This window comes from Gymnogyps californianus, chromosome 17 (genome assembly GCF_018139145.2).
Source record: "Gymnogyps californianus isolate 813 chromosome 17, ASM1813914v2, whole genome shotgun sequence".
Taxonomy (NCBI): Eukaryota; Metazoa; Chordata; class Aves; order Accipitriformes; family Cathartidae; genus Gymnogyps; species Gymnogyps californianus.
The window spans coordinates 9,928,570-9,948,440 of record NC_059487.1 but is presented as its reverse complement, the minus strand read 5'-3'; the positions used below and the strand labels follow the sequence as shown (position 1 = coordinate 9,948,440).

The 19,871-nt window shown below is 37.8% G+C and overlaps 1 protein-coding gene across 1 annotated transcript; it reads left to right on the top strand.

Moving 5' to 3' along the window:
* The first annotated feature begins 5,697 nt into the window (after positions 1–5,697).
* On the top strand, positions 5,698–19,509 carry ZNF217 (zinc finger protein 217). The gene is made up of 5 exons (XM_050907175.1): positions 5,698–7,467; positions 9,693–9,818; positions 10,689–12,281; positions 16,067–16,195; positions 17,394–19,509. Exons 1-4 carry the CDS (start codon positions 6,069–6,071, stop codon positions 16,174–16,176), a joined length of 3,228 nt encoding a protein of 1,075 aa, XP_050763132.1. The 5' UTR covers positions 5,698–6,068; the 3' UTR covers positions 16,177–16,195; positions 17,394–19,509.
* The last annotated feature ends 362 nt before the right edge of the window (positions 19,510–19,871 follow it).

The following is a 19,871-nucleotide window of genomic DNA, read 5'->3' as shown; positions in this document are numbered from 1 at the left end:
ATCTGCAGCAGCTGGCTCTGGTGGGTGTTTGAGTGTGGGTTTCTTGTTCTTTGCTGGCATTGGATTATGTAGGACTTGAAACCTTGTGGAACCTCAGTAGGATAGTGAAAGAAACTCTGGTCATCTGTTAAACAGTGATAGCTTTGCCACTGGCCCTGAATTTAAGGATCTGCTAACAGTTTGTTGAGGTAGTTAATGTCCGAGTACATATATTCTAGTATACAGAAAAGTAACTAAGTATCATACACTTAGTTGTAACTCTTCTAGTTTTCTCACTTCTGTTTTTAAGAAACTGTTGCAGCAACTAGGTTAACTTCTGTAATTGTTCCAGCTAGCTTTTTACACTTTAACAATAGTTTTGCTAGCACAGAATTAGCAAGGTATAGTAGTTTTTCCTGATATTAGCTATGCAACTTTTATTCCCAGTGCTCTGTAGTGTTTGAAATGGGAAATTCAATGGTTAGGCTTTGCTATTCTCTGAAAGGTGTGTCTAGAGTTTTTATTACATATTCATGGAAATTTTGAAATGCAGGAAGTAGAAATGCAATAAAATTATTACTGATAGGTCATTTCCCAAAGAAATCTTTGAGACTGTAATATGTAGTCTTTGGTTGTGTAATTTAATAAAAATAAATTAAACTTCTCTACAGGCACTTAATTAAAGTTTTCTCTGTTTTAATAATCCATTTATATGCAGCAGCTTTTTGGTGCGGTTCTTAGGTTGTGTGGCAAGTGCAGTGAAAACAAGATGTTCTCATCTCTCCAGTTCAATCTTTATATATGTTTTGTGGTGTTAATAAATATAATAGGTATCACTGCAAACCTGTTGAAATATTTGACTAAAGGCCATATAGCCAAATGTGACTCAGCTGTGAACTAAAGTTTGCTAAATACTCAGGCTCTGGATTGTTGGAAGAATAAAGTACAATAGGTGGCATCCTGCAGTTGAGAAGAATTTGCCACTTCTGGACAGTACCACTCCAGGAAATGTCCAGGTGTACTGAGCAAGACGGGTTCCTCCTGACCTGCTCATTCACCTCAAGGCAGTTGCAGCAACCACTGGAACATGTGGGCCCTGGGCTCTGGTGTGAGATGCATGTTGACATTTACAGATGGGTAGGGGAGTCAGAAGTCAAGATTTCTTGACTCACTTTATTGTGAGGAGGGATAGTCATTTTCAAGCTTGAGTTAATCTGTAGCAAATTTATCGCTTTTCAGCTATTGGAGGGAAGGATTTCCTGTTTTGTTCTGTTCCTTTACTCAATATCTCTGGCTGATACTGGTGTGTCATGTCTGTTCTTTTGTCTTCTGAAAGTGAAAGACAGCAGAAGAAACCCCAGGTACTGTGCTTTTTTGTTGAGCTAATAGACAGACCTTCAGCCACAAATAGTTACAGTGCTCATCAAAACTGCAGGTATGTCCACTTTCCCAAGGAAGCAATAGTACAGAATTAAGACAACTCTTGACAGTTTTGCTGCTGCCTGCAGGGTTTTGAATAGCAGGAATGTAATTAATCAGCACTTTTGGTCCTCAAATCCAAGGCATAATATTATCTTCACTAGGAAGAAAGGTTTTGTTAATAATGGCTAAAATCCTAGTGTAGATATTTGGTTTGTAGTTTTAGCATGTGTTATCTTGTCTAAACAGCGAGAGCGTAAAATCATGCCTACTTGTAAAAGCCATATATCTAATGAGAGTGAAATGTGTAATCACCAGATACAAAAATGAGACTAGAGCTTTCTAGCTTGCCTTCTGACTCTAGTAGTATTATCTTTTTCCTTCTCAGTTTAAATATAATTCTGTCTAGTTGCATCTGCAGTTTTCTTCAGAAATGCTACCTGCAATTTTTTTTTCAGTCTATAGATACTGTCTCCTGTGTATGATGGTATATCCAAGAACAGTAGTTGGCTGAACTGCAAATAGGCATTTCAGATTCCTAAAACAGGAATATCTTGCTCTGCTTTGCAATGCTGCCTAGAGGATGAGCTGTGGCCAGTTCTTCAAAAGTGTTCAGAGCCTCCTATTAAAACCAGTGAAAGCTTGAAAAGCATTCAGCAGCTAACACAGGTTGGTGGAGGTGTGTAAAGTGCTTTGAAGAGCCATGGAAGAAGTCTCCAAAGGGCTCGTTCAAACCTATTGATACCCAATAAAATTTGGGTGCAAACTCCTGTCACGATCCATGTGTTAGTTATATGCTCTGTATTTATATGTGCAGTTGTGAGGACAGGTTTAGTTTTTTAGACAGCTGAGATGAGATTGAAACAGACCTGTTTTCAAAGGGCTTACCAGAGAAAATGTTATTGATTGATTGAGGTGGATTTTTCACACATCAGTGACCAACCTAGGGCCTTCCCTAGATTTGATCTACGCCTTAAATTCTAATAAATCTTGAAGCATGTGGTTTTTACAAAATGTTTGTATTATCCTAGGTTAGGTTTGAGTAGAACTGTGTGTGGTGGTCTGTGTTACTCAGATGTCTCTTCTACCCTTATCTCATCCCAGAATGCTGTGGAGGATAGGGGATTGAGTGTGGATTTCTGCTGTTTTTCATCTGTTTTCTCTCTACAGTGACTTAATTCTTGTTGCTCTATTGTATATATGTTGTAATGCCACAAAGTGGGGAGCGTAATAAAGCGTAATCGGCTTTTTTTGTATTTGTAGTCACTAGCAAGGAAATAGTTGATGACGAATCTCAGCAATTCAGTACGTGGGACTTTAGGCACTGGCGTTTGGCTCTGACTTCATACCCCAGAAATGCCTCTGGCCTTTTTGTAGCATGATTCTTGTACCTATTACTGCAGAGCACTTACCTGTGCCTCTGAGGGTAAATGATTAAACTCTTAAGTTTGTTCAATTTTTTATCTTGCCTGGATATTCATTATAGGTGTTCAGGAGTCTTTCAAAGTTGATGTTCTTTTTTGGTTTGCGAATAAATTATTTTCAGGCAGATAGTCACCATTTATGCACATGAGCTTTGCTGCAGCATGTTATCCTGTTGTGTGAAAAATACTTCTTAAAACTACAGTAGAAATAGAACAAAATGGCAAGTTGAAACATGAAGTAAAACATGCTAACCAGCACTTTGATACGTTTTTCCTTATGTTTTACAAAAGGGAAAGCTTTTTGAATATTTCAGCTTCAAACTTTTGTTATAGCTTCTTCACCTGCCTATAGGAGGTGAGTAAAAGCCAGAAAGTCAAAACTGAATGGGGAAGGTAGAAAGGCAAAAGCAAAGGCTGCAATAGAAGCAATTCAGAAGTGTCACACCACAGACTGAACTTGCCTATTACAAAAGATTTTTGAGTCAGTGTGCAGAGAGGAAGTGTTAATCATGGCAGTGATAAAAATGAAAATGGGGATAAAGGGTGTAGTTAGAAAAGAGACTTTGACTGCAGAAAATCCAGGTTCTGTTACCATCAACCTGTCAGCCAGTGGCTTGTTCCCTCTTACACTCTCTACCCTACCCCTCCAAGATCCCTCCATTTGTGTTTAACTTAACATATGATGAGTCTTTGGCCCAGGCCTGAAACAACTTGGGTTTAAAAAAAGCTACAATCTTCTTGGTATTAGATCTGATCATTGTCTAGACCTGGTTTAGAGGACTGGACAATGAAGACACTAAGCTCTGGAGATACAGAAAAAAATGGAAGACAAGCAACTGGCAACAATAATTTTATTCTGTATTGGCATTCTGGTGTGTTTTTTTTTTTTTTTTTTACCTGTCTTCATTAGGCTCCAGGATCTTGTTGTCTGCATGATGGTGGAAAAGGAGCTGCTAACTTTTCAAATTAAAACTGAAGAGTATTCTCAGGGCAAGGCTGTAATGCAGGGAGTGGATAAAGTGTTTGAGATGTTGGATCTATGACTCCTAGCAATGTGTTGTAATGTTTCCTTTCCCAGGTGGTTTTCTTACCTGGACTTGACTGTTTTGTGGTAGGTAAAGGTATCCAATATAGTTGAAGGCATCATATCAAAGCCTGGGTCTATAGATACTTGCCTTTTCACTGCAGCTGGTTAAAGGTCCTGTCCCATTAACCTCCCATGGCTGTTAGACATACTGGTTCTGCCAGCAGGTGGCCTTGGAGGAGCGTTACCTGCAAACATGTTTGGGCCACTGAACTGTATAAACAATTCAAGTTCTGGTGGCTGATTTCTACTGAAATGGTTTAAGATTTAATGGCTTAAGACCAACTTTTTCTGTCCGACTAGTACTGCTGATCAGAAAAGGCTGGAGAAGGTAACCTCAGCTGCATAGATAACCACACCTTTACCTGCTACAACTACTTGTCATGGAAATCTCTGTAGCCTGAACTGTTACAGGGTTGTGTTTGGATTGTTACCCTTTCTTTGGCTGAAATGAAGCAAAATGTTTCCATTTTTTCCAAATAAAAGCAAGGCAGAGGTGGAAGTTGAGATGAATTTTAAAACCCTACTTTGCCTGTACTGTCTTCTGCTATAAGAGCTATAGTCCATATTGTGTTTTGAGGCATCTTAATCAAGTAACGTGAATCACTGGCCAGCTGTCTTTTATGAAATAATTTGCAAAAGTTTGAAGTTTGAGTCAAATTTTGAATGCATTCTTTTCATTAGATATTCATGTATTTGGAAATGTGCCTCATCTCGAAGTGATTCCTCTTTAATTTATATGGTCTTGTATTAGTTTGGTAGACTTTTCCTGTATCTGAAAATTTGATCAAGCAGAGTCCTGAACCCCAATATGCTATAATTTGTCAGCCCAAAGAGTGGTGGCCATTAATCGCTGCTAGCAGACGTTATAACTCTTATAGACTTAGAGATTTAAATTGGAATTGTGATTAACTGTATTATAACCCTTTTTAATCTTGTGGAATCTTAAAACCTTCCCTTTTGAGTATCATCAATAAAGCACATTTTTTTTGTTGCATGCAATTTGAAATTAGAAACATTTCCTTTTTAAATGTAATAGTTGGCCTCTTGGATGATGTAAATACTTAACTACTGTTCAAGAAACAGTATCGTTAGTTTATTTCAAACTTTGAGATGATCTAATTGTACCAGCCCAAAATTGTCACAGAGATTGTAAATCTGTGGATGATAGTAAAAGCTTTGGGTAGTGGTATTAGTGAATAGTTCTTAATACAAAGATTTGTACTGATGCTTACTATGTACCAGAACTAGGAAAGCTAATTCCAAGCTGTCTAGTCCTGGGGGGGCGGGGGAAGGGGGGAAGTCTTTTGCTTAACAACCTTTAGAGAACAAACAAGTAAAGTTTTAGTGTGCCTTTAAACACTGGTTTCACAGGTTTGAGGAAAGGTTACTTTGGCTTGCTGCATTTACTTGTTAGGAATTCAAGTAAATTGAAAAACACAGTAGTGTACGTATTGCAGTAGGTTTCAGCAGCTTTATGCAACTGGATAAGAGTAGGTTTAGAATAGATAGTAGACAAAGTATTGCTTTTATATAGCAATCTTAGTACAGAAGCCCAGCTAGTGGAATACAGGGATGTTCAAGACCATACTATTTCAACTGCGGTAGGTAGAAAAGTGACCAGAGTGCCTTCTAGCTGTCCCTCATTGACTGTTTATCAAAAGTATGCCTTCTGTGTTCAAAAGCATTCGATAGTTCTCTAGCCTTAATGTTTTCATTATTTGGGAGACAATACTTTTCTTTTGAAAAGTCTGACTGACTATTTTCTTTCTTCTCCAGGTGCTCTTTGTGTCACTGAACTTGTCCTTGAGTGTATTTTGCCCAATGCAACTATTTGAAATATTTGTACAAAAAAACTAAGTGCAACTGACTGTTTCTACAGACTTGAAAAATCAGAAGAAATAGTTCAAAAAACCCTCATTCTGTTACTGAGAGAACCAATGGATACACTTGCAGTGATGTGTGAACACAGATAAAAACGAAAAAGAAATAATTTTTTGCTTGTGGGAAAAATCTTTTGTCTGGCAGAGGTTTTTTAGCTTAGCAGACTTGTAAGCACATGTTGGAGAACTTTACAAGTGTCCTTATTGTGATCAGTGAGCATCCCCAAAGAACTGAAACCTTACATTAAAACACGTAATAGGGAACAGAACATAGGAAACATGCCAACTCAGCCTCTCTTGGCATACATGGATGGACCGGATGGAATAGCCAGTACTGTTGGTGCGCAGATGGAGAATAATGATGCCTCAATGACAATAAAAGGAACAAACACAATTTCTTACAAAAGCTTGCAAGAAAAGTTTCTCGTGCAAGCTGAGGGGTGCATGCCTCTGGACTGCATGTTTTGTGATGAGACTTTTAAACATCCTGAAGAACTTGGTAAGCATGTTTTAACTCAGCATAGGCCCACTCTTTGTGAACCAGCTGTCCTGCGTGTTGAAGCAGAGTATCTTAGTCCTCTAGATAAATGTCAAGTAAGAACAAACTTGCCTTCACCAAACAATGAAAAGGACAGTGAAGAACTTAGTTGTGAAGTCTGTGGACAAACGTTTGATGAGGCTTTTGATGTTGATGCACACATGAAAAAGCATAAAGATTCTTTCACGTATTGGTGTAATGTCTGTGGAAGAAGATTTAAAGAGCCGTGGTTCCTCAAAAATCACATGAGAACGCATACTGGAAAGCCTGGTTCTAGAAACAAGCACCAACAAGGTTCTGAAAGCCCCATAACAATAAATGAGGTGGTGCAGGAGCAGGTAACTGAAAATGTAATGTCACCTTACAAAATTTGTATGGTTTGTGGTTTCCTATTTCTCAACAAAGAGACTCTAATGGAGCACAGTAAAGTGCACACCAAAGAATCAGTACCCAGTGGTGAAAGCCCCCAAGTGACTGGTGAACCTAATGCAGAAGAAACGTCTCGAAGAGAGGAATTTTTGCGATTCTTGAACTTAAGACCAAACTTGGTTCCAGAAAATGACAAATCACAAAAACCTGTGAAATGGATAGCTGAACTAGATCCTTTCAATACATATCAAGCGTGGCAGCTGGCTACCAAAGGTAAAGTTGCAGTTGGCCATGGCCAAATTAAAGAACCAGGGCAAGAAGGAAGTACAGACAATGATGATTCATCTTCTGATAAAGAAGAACTCGGTGAAATTTGGAATGCAAATAAAGGTAGCCATACTGAAACTACAGGGAAGTCAAAAGTAAATAAAAACAGCAGTTATACAGGGAACAGTAACTTATCCCAAGACAAATTGAAACATCCAGGTGGTGAAGTGCCTTCTATGGAGATGGATTCTAAATTGTCCCAGAACAAAGAGAAACCAACACACTGTTCAGAGTGTGGTAAAGCCTTCAGAACATACCACCAGCTAGTCCTTCATTCCAGAGTACATAAGAGAGACAGGCGGACTGATGGAGAGACTTCAGCTGCTTCGAGGACGTGCTGTGCTGATATAATTGCAAGTCTGGATGAAAATGGAGCAGGAGAACGAATAGAAGGAGGCTCTGAAGATGGATCTGAAGATGGGCTTCCAGAAACACTTAATTTAGGTGAGTAGCATTTTGAGCACCTAAGTTTGAAATAGCTGTTACTGTATTGTTTAGGAACTCTTTAGAGCCAAAGAATGCGTCTTGCCTTTCTCAGTTACCTTTTCAAAACTTGGCCAGAGGTATGAAATGTTATGGTGGGGGAAGGGGAAAAGAGAAAAATGAGGGGGAAAGAAAGGTTCTGACACTGCCATTTTGAGATCTTTGAAGTTGTGTTGAGCCTTCTTGCAGTTATGATTTGGGTTACTGGAATCATTGAAATACTTTTAATAACAATCAGTCCAGGAAAAGTCACTGCTTACTTACCCCGTCCTTCCTTCCCCCCCTCGCCCCGCCACGATAGCAGGATTCTTAGTTTTACTGGATGCTTTTGAATGTTGCATATCCCTTCTTGTCCAGCACATGTTTTTACAAATAGTGTTTCTGAAGAAATCATTGCAGTTTCACTTTTTCCCCTGCATCTTGTAAGAAAGGGCAGAAAAAGCCAGTGCTCAATACCAGCAGTTGTTAAGCTCCTGAGAAGTAAAGAATAATTCCAAACTTTTTCTATCAAACTGCAGGTTTTATGTTTCTTTTGAATGGTATGTAACTTGAAAGCCTAAATGTCAGAACCAGCAATTTTAAATTAGTTGTGTAAGGACATGCATGCAGGCTATTAATGTGTGGACATCATGTATGTAAGAGAGGTATATATTTAACTTCTCTTCCTTGAAGGGTTGCTAACAGTTCTCTTTGACAGAGTAGATGGGCTCAACCTGTATGTTACCCAGGATTAATTCTGCATCTCAGAGTGTCTTAGAAAAACAAGTGATACTGAATGATTCCTTAATTGAAAAAGATTGCATGTCTGGGGACAAAAAGGAATAGTAAAAAGTCTTCTAGCTAGTCTAGCACTCTTGTGTGTGACATGCTTTGAGTCTGCATTTAAAGAACAGACACTTGCATAATCTCAAGAAAAGACACAACGTACAGAATGTCCTGGCACACACGACTGACTTTTCCATTTCTGGTAATGTGCAGCCCTTATTTTGCCTCCAGTAACAAAGGAATGGAATTATTACCTAATGTTAACTTGCTTGTTTTGTTTCTCAGTGTCTTATCCTAAACTACAACAGCTTTCATTGTGAGATGCTGAGTCATGCTTATTGAGACATTGTCTGTTTTGTTTAAAACAGCTATGGCTTGTCTTAGCTGTAGCTTAGCCATACTTAGCATTTCCAGTATAGAAGCTTTCCAACACGTAGGAACTTGAGAGAACCGTTTTAAGCTATATTATGTATCTAACTCTTAGTCAAGCAAAATGTCCCCTTCCTTCTCTTCCCACTGTAGCTTTCTAGTCAGCTTTGACTTGGATATTTTACTGAAGTTGTCTTGATGTTTTTTCAATTCAACCTGCCAGAGAAAGCATGTTGATTTGAATGGTGTATTATGTGTAAGCTTTCTCCCCTTTCTTGTTAGACATTATGCTGTACTTGCCGCCCTCCAGTGGTAACTACTGCTGCTTACACTTGAGTGGACCCAGTTTTTAATCTGTGAATTTGTTCCTTGAATACAGGTTTCACAGAACTAGCAACCCCTGTCACTTTCCTACTCCCGTGTTTGTCAAAGCTTAAGCATTAATGCTTCTAGTGAAAGATTATTACTCATTAAATCTAAGGATATTGTTATACAGGCATGACACTCCATTGATTAGCACAGAAATAATAATAATATTACAATTAATAACAAAATCGATCTTTCTCCTCGCCTTCCTTCCATGAAACACCTTCCTGTGTTTTGCCATGGTGTGCAGAGCAGGTTTACAGTCTGAATCATCACGCTCACACTTAATTCAAGCACTCCCTTTAATGAAAGAATACAGTTTACAACCTGTGTGAATTTTTGAGATGGGCCATTCTCCATCAGGTTCCTGTAGGTCAGTAAAGATAACTTTTTTCTTTTTCTTCTTTGAGACCCAGTTTTGCATCTTGTTTGTTCTCTGGGGCTTCTTCATTACAGTCACTAACCGCAGTCTTACATGACAGAGACGGAAACCTTTTTAACTCTTTTGCTCTTTGATTGCTAAGTGTGCAGCAGTACGGAACAGAAGCTCGTAGACTGTAGGAGTTGACAACAGTTCATCATTCTGTGTTTTTCCTTAAAGACAGTTAAGGTAGTTACTTATAGTTTTAAATGAGACTCCAAATTTGCATTTGCTCTTCATAATATAGCTATATTTTCTCCCAAAGATAAAAATGAAGATGGTTTGGAAAGAGCAAAAGTTAAAAACCTTGGAGCCTCCAGAGAATGCAGCTATTGTGGAAAGTATTTTCGCTCAAATTATTACCTCAATATTCATCTCAGAACTCATACAGGTAAATGGGCTTCACCTTTGTGGGAGGGGAAGGAAGTCTCCTGAATCCAGTTGGATGGAATGTTTGGTTTTGCTTAAGAAAAACAGAAATTGCCTTCAGAATTATTGATATTAAGAACAAAGTTTTCTCTAATGCTAAAAAAATTTAAATAATTCCAACTGAAATTTGTTAGAAGGAATTAATTATTTATGTAAGTGTAAATCTTTTTGAATAGGGCTAATTACATTAAGTACTCTTAAGAGCACAATATATTTTAAAACTTTAATTCTTTCTGCTTTTAGCAGTCTAGCAAAAAGTTTTGGGTTTGTTTTTTAATTAAAAAAAAAAAAAAAAAGCCTATTTCCCAAGTACTAAGTTGATCATCTGCCAGTTTCTGCTACCTGGGAAAAAGCTGTGTCTATTTTTCAGTTCAACTTTGTTTTTTTCCATAGCCAGGCAAACTCTTCCTACTTCTGCTAATGTATGTCCCTGTTTCTTTTGAAACAGCTCTATTTATAGATGAACTGTAACATTTGTGTTGTTGAATAGCATACTTGTGGTATGATGAAGGGCTACAAATTGTTAGAGTTGACCCACAGTTATACTTCTTGCTTATCTCTGCCAAACATATTGTCAGCTACCATCTCCATACCTAACCAACGTGTGGAAAATATCTTCATTGTAGCCAGAAGATGTCACTGTAGTTAGTAAAAGCAGTAAGATGTAGTTGTTTAAATGATTTAGATGAGTTTGGGAATTATGAGTATGTGGAAGGGGAAAGAGAAATCTATTTTACTGTTTTGCGGTCTACATGATTCCCTTGTCTTTAATTGTATTCAAGACTTCAAATCAAATTGTATCAAACTTATTTACTGATAAACTGTGTTTCAGGTGAAAAACCATACAAATGTGAATTCTGTGAGTACGCAGCAGCACAGAAAACTTCACTGAGATATCATTTAGAGAGGCATCACAAGGACAAGCAAGCTGATAGTGCAGCAGATGTGAAAAGTGACAGCAAAGTTTCATTACAGAGTCAGGAGACGGAGCTCTTGCTGGCTGCTGATGGTGCTCAAGAAACCAAAAATTCGAAGAGGCTTTTTGATTGTGCCAAAGATGCTGAGAGCTGCCTACCTACCAAGCAGCAAAAGGAAGTTCTGTCCTTGAACAATGCAATAGGCAGCACAGTCCTTTTAAAAATGAAAAATAATTCTAGGGAATTGAACAAGGGTCCCGTTTGTAACAATTCAAATCAAATACATGAGAATGTGTCCACTCCTTACCCGGAAAAACTAAAGGCTGAGAAGGAAACAAAGGAAGCTCAGCCCAATGTTCCTCATAAAAGAGAGAGAAAGGCTTCTGTGGCATCAGAGGGAGATGATGTCCAGTATGTTTGTGCTTTAAAGGATGGAAAAAATGTGAATGATGTGCGAGAGTGCACTGAAAACTACAAACACAAACCTGTGGTGGACTCTCAAGAAAAGCCCTTGAACTTATCTATTGGGACTTCACAAGAATGTTCAGTGGTTTCAACTAGAGGCCTACTAGCACCCAGCACCTGTCCATTTTGTCCTTACAGAACATTTTACCCAGAAGTCCTAATGATGCACCAGAGGCTGATGCACAAATACAATCCTGACACCGTTAACAAAAATGGCTGTAGAAACAAGGCTCTAGCTAAAGCCAGGCGCACTGGATGCCCTCCAGCTCTGCTTGGTAAAGATGTGCTTCCTCTGTCTTTTAATTCTAGTAAAAGTAAGGCTTCCCCATCGACACAGCAAAAACTGTTGCAGACGGGGAAAGCTAAACAATGTCACCCTCCACAGAACAAAGTCCCTCTCTTTTCAGTGACTGACTCAAGCAGCGCAGCCCCAAGTAACCTCAAGTTTCATAAACAGCAAAGTAATATTGGAACTCAGGCAAATAACTATAGACAACCTCAGCAAGAAATGCACTCCAGTTCCAGTATCTCTCCAGTATTGGACAGAGTAAAAAGATCTGAATCTAAAGTAAAAGCTCTAAGTGTCCCAGTGTCTCAGTCTGGTCTAGTAAGCAGCAGTATGAATGGGGCTCTCAACTCTCACCTAAATGAATCTGCCTGGTCTTGTCATCGAGGAAGAGACTATGTTTGTAGTAAATCTGCAAGCAATGTAAATCTAGACTATGGTGAAACATCTTCTAAACGAATGAAACCTAATCTGTTAGCTATTGAACATATTGACTCTCCAATGCCTAATTACAGAAGATACGAAATGAGCAGATTTCGTGTTGCAAACAGATATGCAAATCTGCTACCTCAGGAATGTTCTCGCACCAAACCTGCATCCTCTGTTTTGCCAACCAAACAAGGGCTTCTGAATTCAGATGACGTTGATCCTCCTAATGTATTGACTGTTCTTAAACCTTATGAGCCATATAGCTCTGGATCACTTTACAGTTCTTGTGGATCTAGCAATGGCCAAGTAACCAGCTCTACAGTAGAAGGTACTGTATCTCCTTCCTAGTTAAATGTCTTACACCATTACAAAGGAAGGTGAATGAAATATAAATAAGTACGTACCCACCTTGAAACAGAGAAAATAAAGCTGTACTTAGCATTTCACCCAGTCCAGTCAATGCTTGGATTTTAAATTTAAAATCCAGGTTCAGCAAACTCCTGGCTTGGGGAATTAGGCTTGGAAGGTCTGAATTTTAAAGAGGGATTTAAAGTTCCTCAAGTTCCTTCCTCCCCCCTGCCATGGGTCTCTGATAGCAAACATGTATTGTTTGCTCATCAGAGCACTCCAGACATGCTAACTAATCCAGGATATGGAATGAGCCTTTCTGCTTAATATACAAGAAGTCTTGGACTATCTGGAATATTAATAACCTTACAAAAAAAAAAAAGCTGTCATGGACAATTGTTCCCTTCAGTTGCAGAAAAGGATGTATTGCACATCATAAAACTATGATTTAGATCTTATACCTCTGTTCTTCAATGAGTTTTTGTAATGTTTAGTTTTTAGTAGGAACAGAATACTTTGTTAAATCAAGACAACATATTTCTGCTATTCTAATTATGGTGTCTCATTGCACTAAGTAGTAATACTTTGGAAAGTTCTGGGCCTAGCAGAGATAAATGTTTTGTGATGTATTTGGAAAACTTTGGTACATTTATGAAATACATGCTTTTTGTGTTTTGTTCTTAGTGAACATTTTCAGAACTTAGCAGGAGGCTAAGATTAAAAGGTGCTAGGTGATATTTAAGCAGTTGTCTTGACTATTTGTAGAAGATGGTATTTATGACTTTGAGCTGAGGTCAGTATGGACTTAGCTATAAATATAGGACTTTGAATTTTGAAGTGAAGATCCTATTATAAAAATGAATAGCGTGTGTGTACTATGTAGTCTTAAAGTCTCTGCTAAGTTCTTAACTCTGTGAATACTCCCATTCTCTGGAAGCAGTAAGATTATTCTTCTGAAGTAGCCTGGGTTCATAACAAGCAGAGGTGTGTTACCTTAGGTCAGAGCAAACTGCAAAATACTAAATCGGCATTTAGTTATGTGGCAAAAAATGTATTAGCTAACTCTGTTCTGGTTTTTGTTTGCTTGTTTTAAGATTGTGGGCTTCATAAATATTCAGGCTTGCTAGTGGGTTATGGCTGGATGAAGGAAAGTGTTACAGTTCTGTTTCCAGTCTGGGTAGGGAGTGGATAAAGGAAAAGCCAGCATCACAGTTGACTCACTGAAGTGGTTGTGAAATGGAGTTAATTCCTAGTTTCGTGAAGAGTGTTGTCTGTGTACCATGAACTGTACCGTGAATTGCTATGAGGAATGTAAAATGGGCACTAGGTTATGCATAGAATGCAGGGGGGTGCGGAGAAGGACAAATGTTGTTGCTGTCTTGATTCCTCGTGATCTGAGAGAATGAAATACATACAGTTGTTTGGTTTTTTTTTTTTTTTTTTCTGAGCACAGAAGTCATTCATGCAGTTGTGGTATTTACAGTGCTTTGCAAGACTTTTTTTTTTTTTTAATTAATGGTTGATGGCAGCTACGAACTTAATGTGTGATCGCAACATTTGGTGGAGGACACAACTGTCCTTAAGGACTAAACTGTGTCCTTGCACTGACTGAGGACTTGTGCTTCATGACATTGCTATCTGTTCAGCAGATAGAACATTCAGGATTTTGAGGGAATGCTCTTGGTGTTGTATAAAACCCTATTAATTTTCAGGAAAACAGGAAGGGGAAAGTTAAAAAGTCTTGCAGCTTCAGCCAGCTAGATGAGTAGCCTGTACCCCAAGGACTAGATGGTGGGCAGTGTCTTGCCCCTTTCCAGCACTAGTGTACGTTGAGGATAGGGAAATTCTCTTGTTTTGCCAGTAGTGTTAGTGAGGTTAGCCTATTGAAGTAGCGGTTGATGTAATACTATTTTTAAACAATGACTTCATTGGAATCCACCTTGTTCTTCTTTTGAAAGCTCCACCTGTCTGCCAGAAAAATCTCTGTGGTAGGCTTTTCTTCCTCTTCTTTGGTACAAGCTTGGAGACAGTAGCCTGTAGTCAAGAACTTTCTACTGTTTCTTGTTATTTAGAGCTCTCAAAACTATGGCTGCAACTAATTTGACAGTATTGTTATGGAAATAAAGAGTTCATCCTTCGTTACACAGTGCTGTCTCAGGGCAAGAAAAGCAACTTTTTATGACTGTTACCTACATTGGAAAGACTTGTGAAACAAGCCCCCCTCTATGGATTTTCTTAGCAACTTCAATAAAAGCCCCGTGCAATAAAATGTAGGTTTTTAAGGCTAATTTCCTAGTTTTCCAACCGTTCTGCCTAGAAATACCCAACCCAAACCTTGATAGTTGTTTGAGAGGGTATAGGGTAGCAGACAGGCAAACTTCTCAGTATTAGGGTTTTAACGTAGGTGGAGACAGTGAAAGTTTCTGCAAATTCTTTTTTTGTTAAAAATCTGTACAACTGTTTGTCTGAGTTGCAACTCCTCAGAGATTTATTTTGTAAGATACCATGCAAAGTAGTGCAAGTGTAGACCGGCAGGTTTCTGTAGTCTTTTTATTGAACTCTGGTGATATTATAAAACATGATGTCAAAACCTTTTTTAAGGGCCTTTGTGCCTTGTGGCAATATTATTTAGGTCCTATGAACATGTTATGTCGCATGTTAAATGTTGGATCAAGTTGTCATGAGAATATGTTCCACTTGGCAAACTTGATTAAAGCATGATGCCTTCCGTTATTGCTTGTAAGCTCTGCCATTCTGTGTTGCCCTGAAGAGACAGAAACATTCTGAAACCACTCAGTTTGTGTTATTTTCAAATTAGTTGCCTTTGCAATGGCAACGTGCTATCAAGGATAACCTGTTGGCTGATTGATCTGGCAGAGGCTGCAAATTAAAGACAATTGCTCATGACACACTCCAATGGCTTCATAGATTCTGTTGAAATATTAATTTAGCTTTGCCATTTTAATTTAATTAAAGCTTGCTAGGTTTTTTCAATGCTGCATTTAAAGCTTTCATGGAATATGGATGGCAGTTGGGCTTTTTGTATCCTGTAGGAGTAATGATTCTTGACTTTTTTCCTTCATTTTATGAAGTGTTTTTGACTGCTTGCTTAAGCTAATAAGACTTAATATGGAACAGGCATTGATTTCACGTATATAAATCTGAATTAATGGTCTCAGATAAACATGAAATTACCTGCATACTAGACTGAAAATTGCTTAACAAAGTTCTTCAAGTAAATGTATATTAACACTCTTTAAAGTGTCACAATTGCCATATAATCTATGATGGTAATAATGTAGTATACCTGTTTTTCCTCTCAAATACTCATATTGAAAAATTCAATTCTCAAGCAAATAAAGAAACTGGGTATGTAGACATCATGCTATAGAATGTACTGCAGCACTTAAACCTCCTTAAAGTGAAGCCTGCTGTACGCTGAGTTAAGCAAGGATATTTCTTTCTTGCAAATAAGATGAGCAAAATCTGGAGAGATGGACATCACGTGTATACAGCTTAGAACAAAGCTGTTAAATTAACACTTTTCATTCGCCTTGTATTTGTTCTGGATACTGAATTTCATATAATCTTTTAATAGGACTAGGAATATCTATTGTCTTGGGCCCTGCTTGTGAGATGATTTGTGGGTAGCATCTGTGGTATTCTGGGATTCTGGATGCTGACGTAGACCTGCTCACAATTGAATGTCTGACCAATTAGATTAGCAGGAAATAATTCTAACTCCTCTAAATTGATTTTTGTCAGGGAAGAGATCAGTGTCATACCAACACTTATCTAGCAGCGTGCTACAAAAGCGAAGTTATGAAAGTTTCATTGGTAATGCACACTTTCGACCAAGTGACAAGAAGACTTGATCATTTACTTCAAGAAACGGTAAACAAAGCTTTTGAACTAATTGTTGCTTAAATATTGCATTATGTACTCATAGCATCAAAGGTTGCTGCATAGCATGATGAGAGGTTATGAATGTCTGAACCAGAACAGCTGAAAATACAAGGAAGGGCTAACAATAGATAGATTTATTAATTAGTGACAATACCAGTGGGAAGTGTTCAATGAAAGGGCTTTCCCCTTAAGTCAGTACTTGGGGGTGGGGGAACATTGTGTGGAGAACTAGAAATGAGAGGAAGTGCCTGTTATCACAGCTCATGAATCCTGTGAGAGGTTATGTTGCTTAGTCCTTCCTGAAAATGTAGACATTACTCATTTTACAACTTCTGAAGATTGTGAGGATTGCCTCAAACAGCAAGACTCTACTTGGTGGATTTTTTCATAGAGAAGTAAGGATTTCCTGATAGTTCCTTGACAGTTTATCTTTTGTGTACTGGAGAGGTTATTCCAAATAGTTTTTCCTTTGTTTGACTGAGGGGTGGGTGTAGCCTCTTAGGGAAACAGGTCAAGTGAAAAGAATTAGCCTGGTGTTCCGAATTCCTGTGCTTCATCTCTTCAGTCCTGTAGCTGTATCTCAGAACTTAACAACCCCATTGTGTTTGCAACATTCTTAGCTGCTAAGGAGATAAGTACTCTTATATAAGACTATAAATAAATATATCTGTATGCTTTTTTCAAACCCAGAGCTACAGATAATTTTCCTCATTCAAATTTAAGGAGATATGCCTTGAATGCTATAGCACCTGGACCAGCACATGCTATTTTATGGAAAGATTTTACATACCTGGGGAGCAGAGCTATCTGACATCTAGTTGACAGCTTTTAAAATACTTCACTTTATTTCTTGATATTCTTCTAATCTTACTGCTTTTATTGTCCCCCTACTAAGCATATTTTTGTCTAGTTCTGCTTTTTTAAGCTAACTCAATTTCCTGCCTGTATTTCTACTTGGGGCTTGAGTATCTTCAAAAGTAGACTTGATTGCCAGCTTTTATTTGGCAAATAGAAGACACAGACCTTATATGCAATATCAATTTCTAAATACACTTATGGAAAATGTAAATTTCCTTTACAAAAGAAAATTCCCTTTATGTTTTAAAGATACTTCTCACAACAAAAAACGTGTTGCACTATTTTATAGTTGTATACTACAAAACTTTTTTTTTCTTTTTTCCCCTAGGTCTAAGGACACAAGTGCATGTTCTATGGAGTTATACCTGCAGTTCATCCTTTGAGGAAAAATGAATGGTGAAAGCTACTGAACTAAGCTGTGATTGTACTGTGTATAAAAACACTACAGTTTTATAATACTGGTTCTGTTAACATTTTATACCAAACAGCCATGAAAAGTAGTCTAAACAATTGGGTTATGAAGGTGTGTGGAGAATGTATATCTTGACATTGACTTTTGAGTATTTTTCGTTAGAATTAATTGACCAAATATTAGGTAGGAATTATATTTTTACATACTTGAGCGCTGCTGAAGAGTTTCTCTTTGAAAGAATATATAGTCATTGCACCTCAGGTAAACTGTAGATACTGAAGTTGAAATCCTGTTGGCTTAATGCTCCTTTTTCATAAAGGTGAAAGTTTCTCATCTGTTTTTTCTGTTGAACTATGTTAGTTTTTTAAAACAACTTCCAAATAAACTGTCTGAAACTGTCCAGTTTATAAATGTTGTGAACATCAAAGCAACGGTGCTGACATTATGCTGATCTGCCTTGTATATGTTAGGACCATAATGTGTCGGAGGGATCTGTTTCCCTGGGGTTGTTTCCAGCATATTTTTAAATGCAAGGATGAGGCAATACTTGACATTTGGATTTCAGTGTGGCGTTCCTGAAATACGGTTGGATTCTTCTCTTGGCATTGGTGGTTGTACTTCAGAGAAGCCTCTTAAACATCTCTACCAACATACAAACTTTTACAGCAGAAAATACCTAGGACTTGCATGAGAAACGATACTAATCTAAATGTTTCAAATGTTTAGTTTTGTACTAAACTCAATACAGTTACATTTAGAGGAAAACTACTTTGCACCTTTGTCCAAACTGTAAAGTCACAAACAAACAAACTTGCAATATGAATATGGGATCCACAGACTTCAAAAGGGATGTGGCTATGGTGTAGCCTGCTTGACTGTGCTTGGAAGCTTCTTGATGTCGAGTTTTAGCATCTACTGGGTGTTTAAAATAAGTGAGAAATAACCTGTAAATGGGAGAATATCTCCTTTTATTTTTTTGTGAAGACAACAAGAGTTTTTTCTAATGCACATGCAGTTTAATTTTTGTAAAGGGAAGATGGCCAGTTACCAGCCAGTAAAGCAGAATTGTTGCATATTTTGACGTGTGTTCCTAGTTGCTTCTCATAAAGCCTGTAGTTAAGAGTTAATTTCTTCTGTACCTGGCTTTGACTTCCATATATTTTAGTAAAACAAAAAATGAAAAATTTTGCACTGTTCATTTTGCTCTCTTCCCTCATACAGCAAATGTAAAATAGCAAAACCTAGAAACTCTTGTTTTTTCATTATGCAACTTGAGATGTTCCAGTTGTATGTCTTAGTTCCTGTATACGGGACCTATTTTTAATGTCTCTGTAAACTGGCGATGTAATGAAGTGCTGTGTATCAGGAAATTGTACACTATTTACCTTTTTTCCTGTTCATAAGCTGAGCCATATGTACATAGTCTAGATTTTTGTTTTCCTAGTTTTGCACTTTTATAGCCTATTTTTTGAAGATGAATTCACTTGGAAAATGGTTAATCTATTTTTTTGCGTGATCTTTCAATGAGTCATAGAATGCATGCTGTAACTATCATCTGTGTACCTTACGGGGTTCTGTGATTAAAATGTACAGGGCTGGTTTTTAACATGTTTCAGCAAACAGACCTAAGACTTGTTTGTTTTTAATCTCCCTTCATGCTGGTACAGTTTCCCTCAAGGCTTTTTTTGGTAGGTATCTTGGGGTTGGAATGGAAAAATGGACATGAAGACTCTGTTTCATGGCAGTACAGCCCTGTACTTCAGAATACACTTTGCCCATCAGTATTAACTATTGGGATACTACTGGTTTTGTATGTTTCTTTGGAAATAACAGTGCATATATAGAGGTACAAATTGATTTTTTTTTTGTTTATGTATTTATTTCATTCCATTTTGTTTTATTTTAATTGTTGAAACCGGAAGTCATCAAGCAGTAGGCACACATTACTCATTTAATTTATGATGTATTTCACTTTAGTTGAGTATATTATTACATGTGGATGTAAATATAGACTTGGTGTTTTGCAAAACTGGTTTCTGTGTCTTGCTTTTAAAGCTTAAAATGAGTTGCTTGGAATTTCGTATTCACTTGACCTTTCATCATACTCGTACCGCTGGGGAAGGGGGAGTAGGAGAACCTGCCAATAACCAAAACCAAATTCATGCCCTGTTAGTTGCTTATATGAAAGTACTGAGTCACTTCCCAGAAAATCCATCTGTAAGGCTTAAGAGGAAAACTCTTAAAATAATGAAGAAACCTTTTGTTTCTTCTCTTCCAGTTATTTTCCTTCAAGAAAGGAAATTGAGTTATTGTATGCGTTTGTTGTGGTAATAAAACTGAGGGGAGCACGGAATTTTTTTGGGGGGGTGAGGCTTCAGAATTTGTATAGGCTTA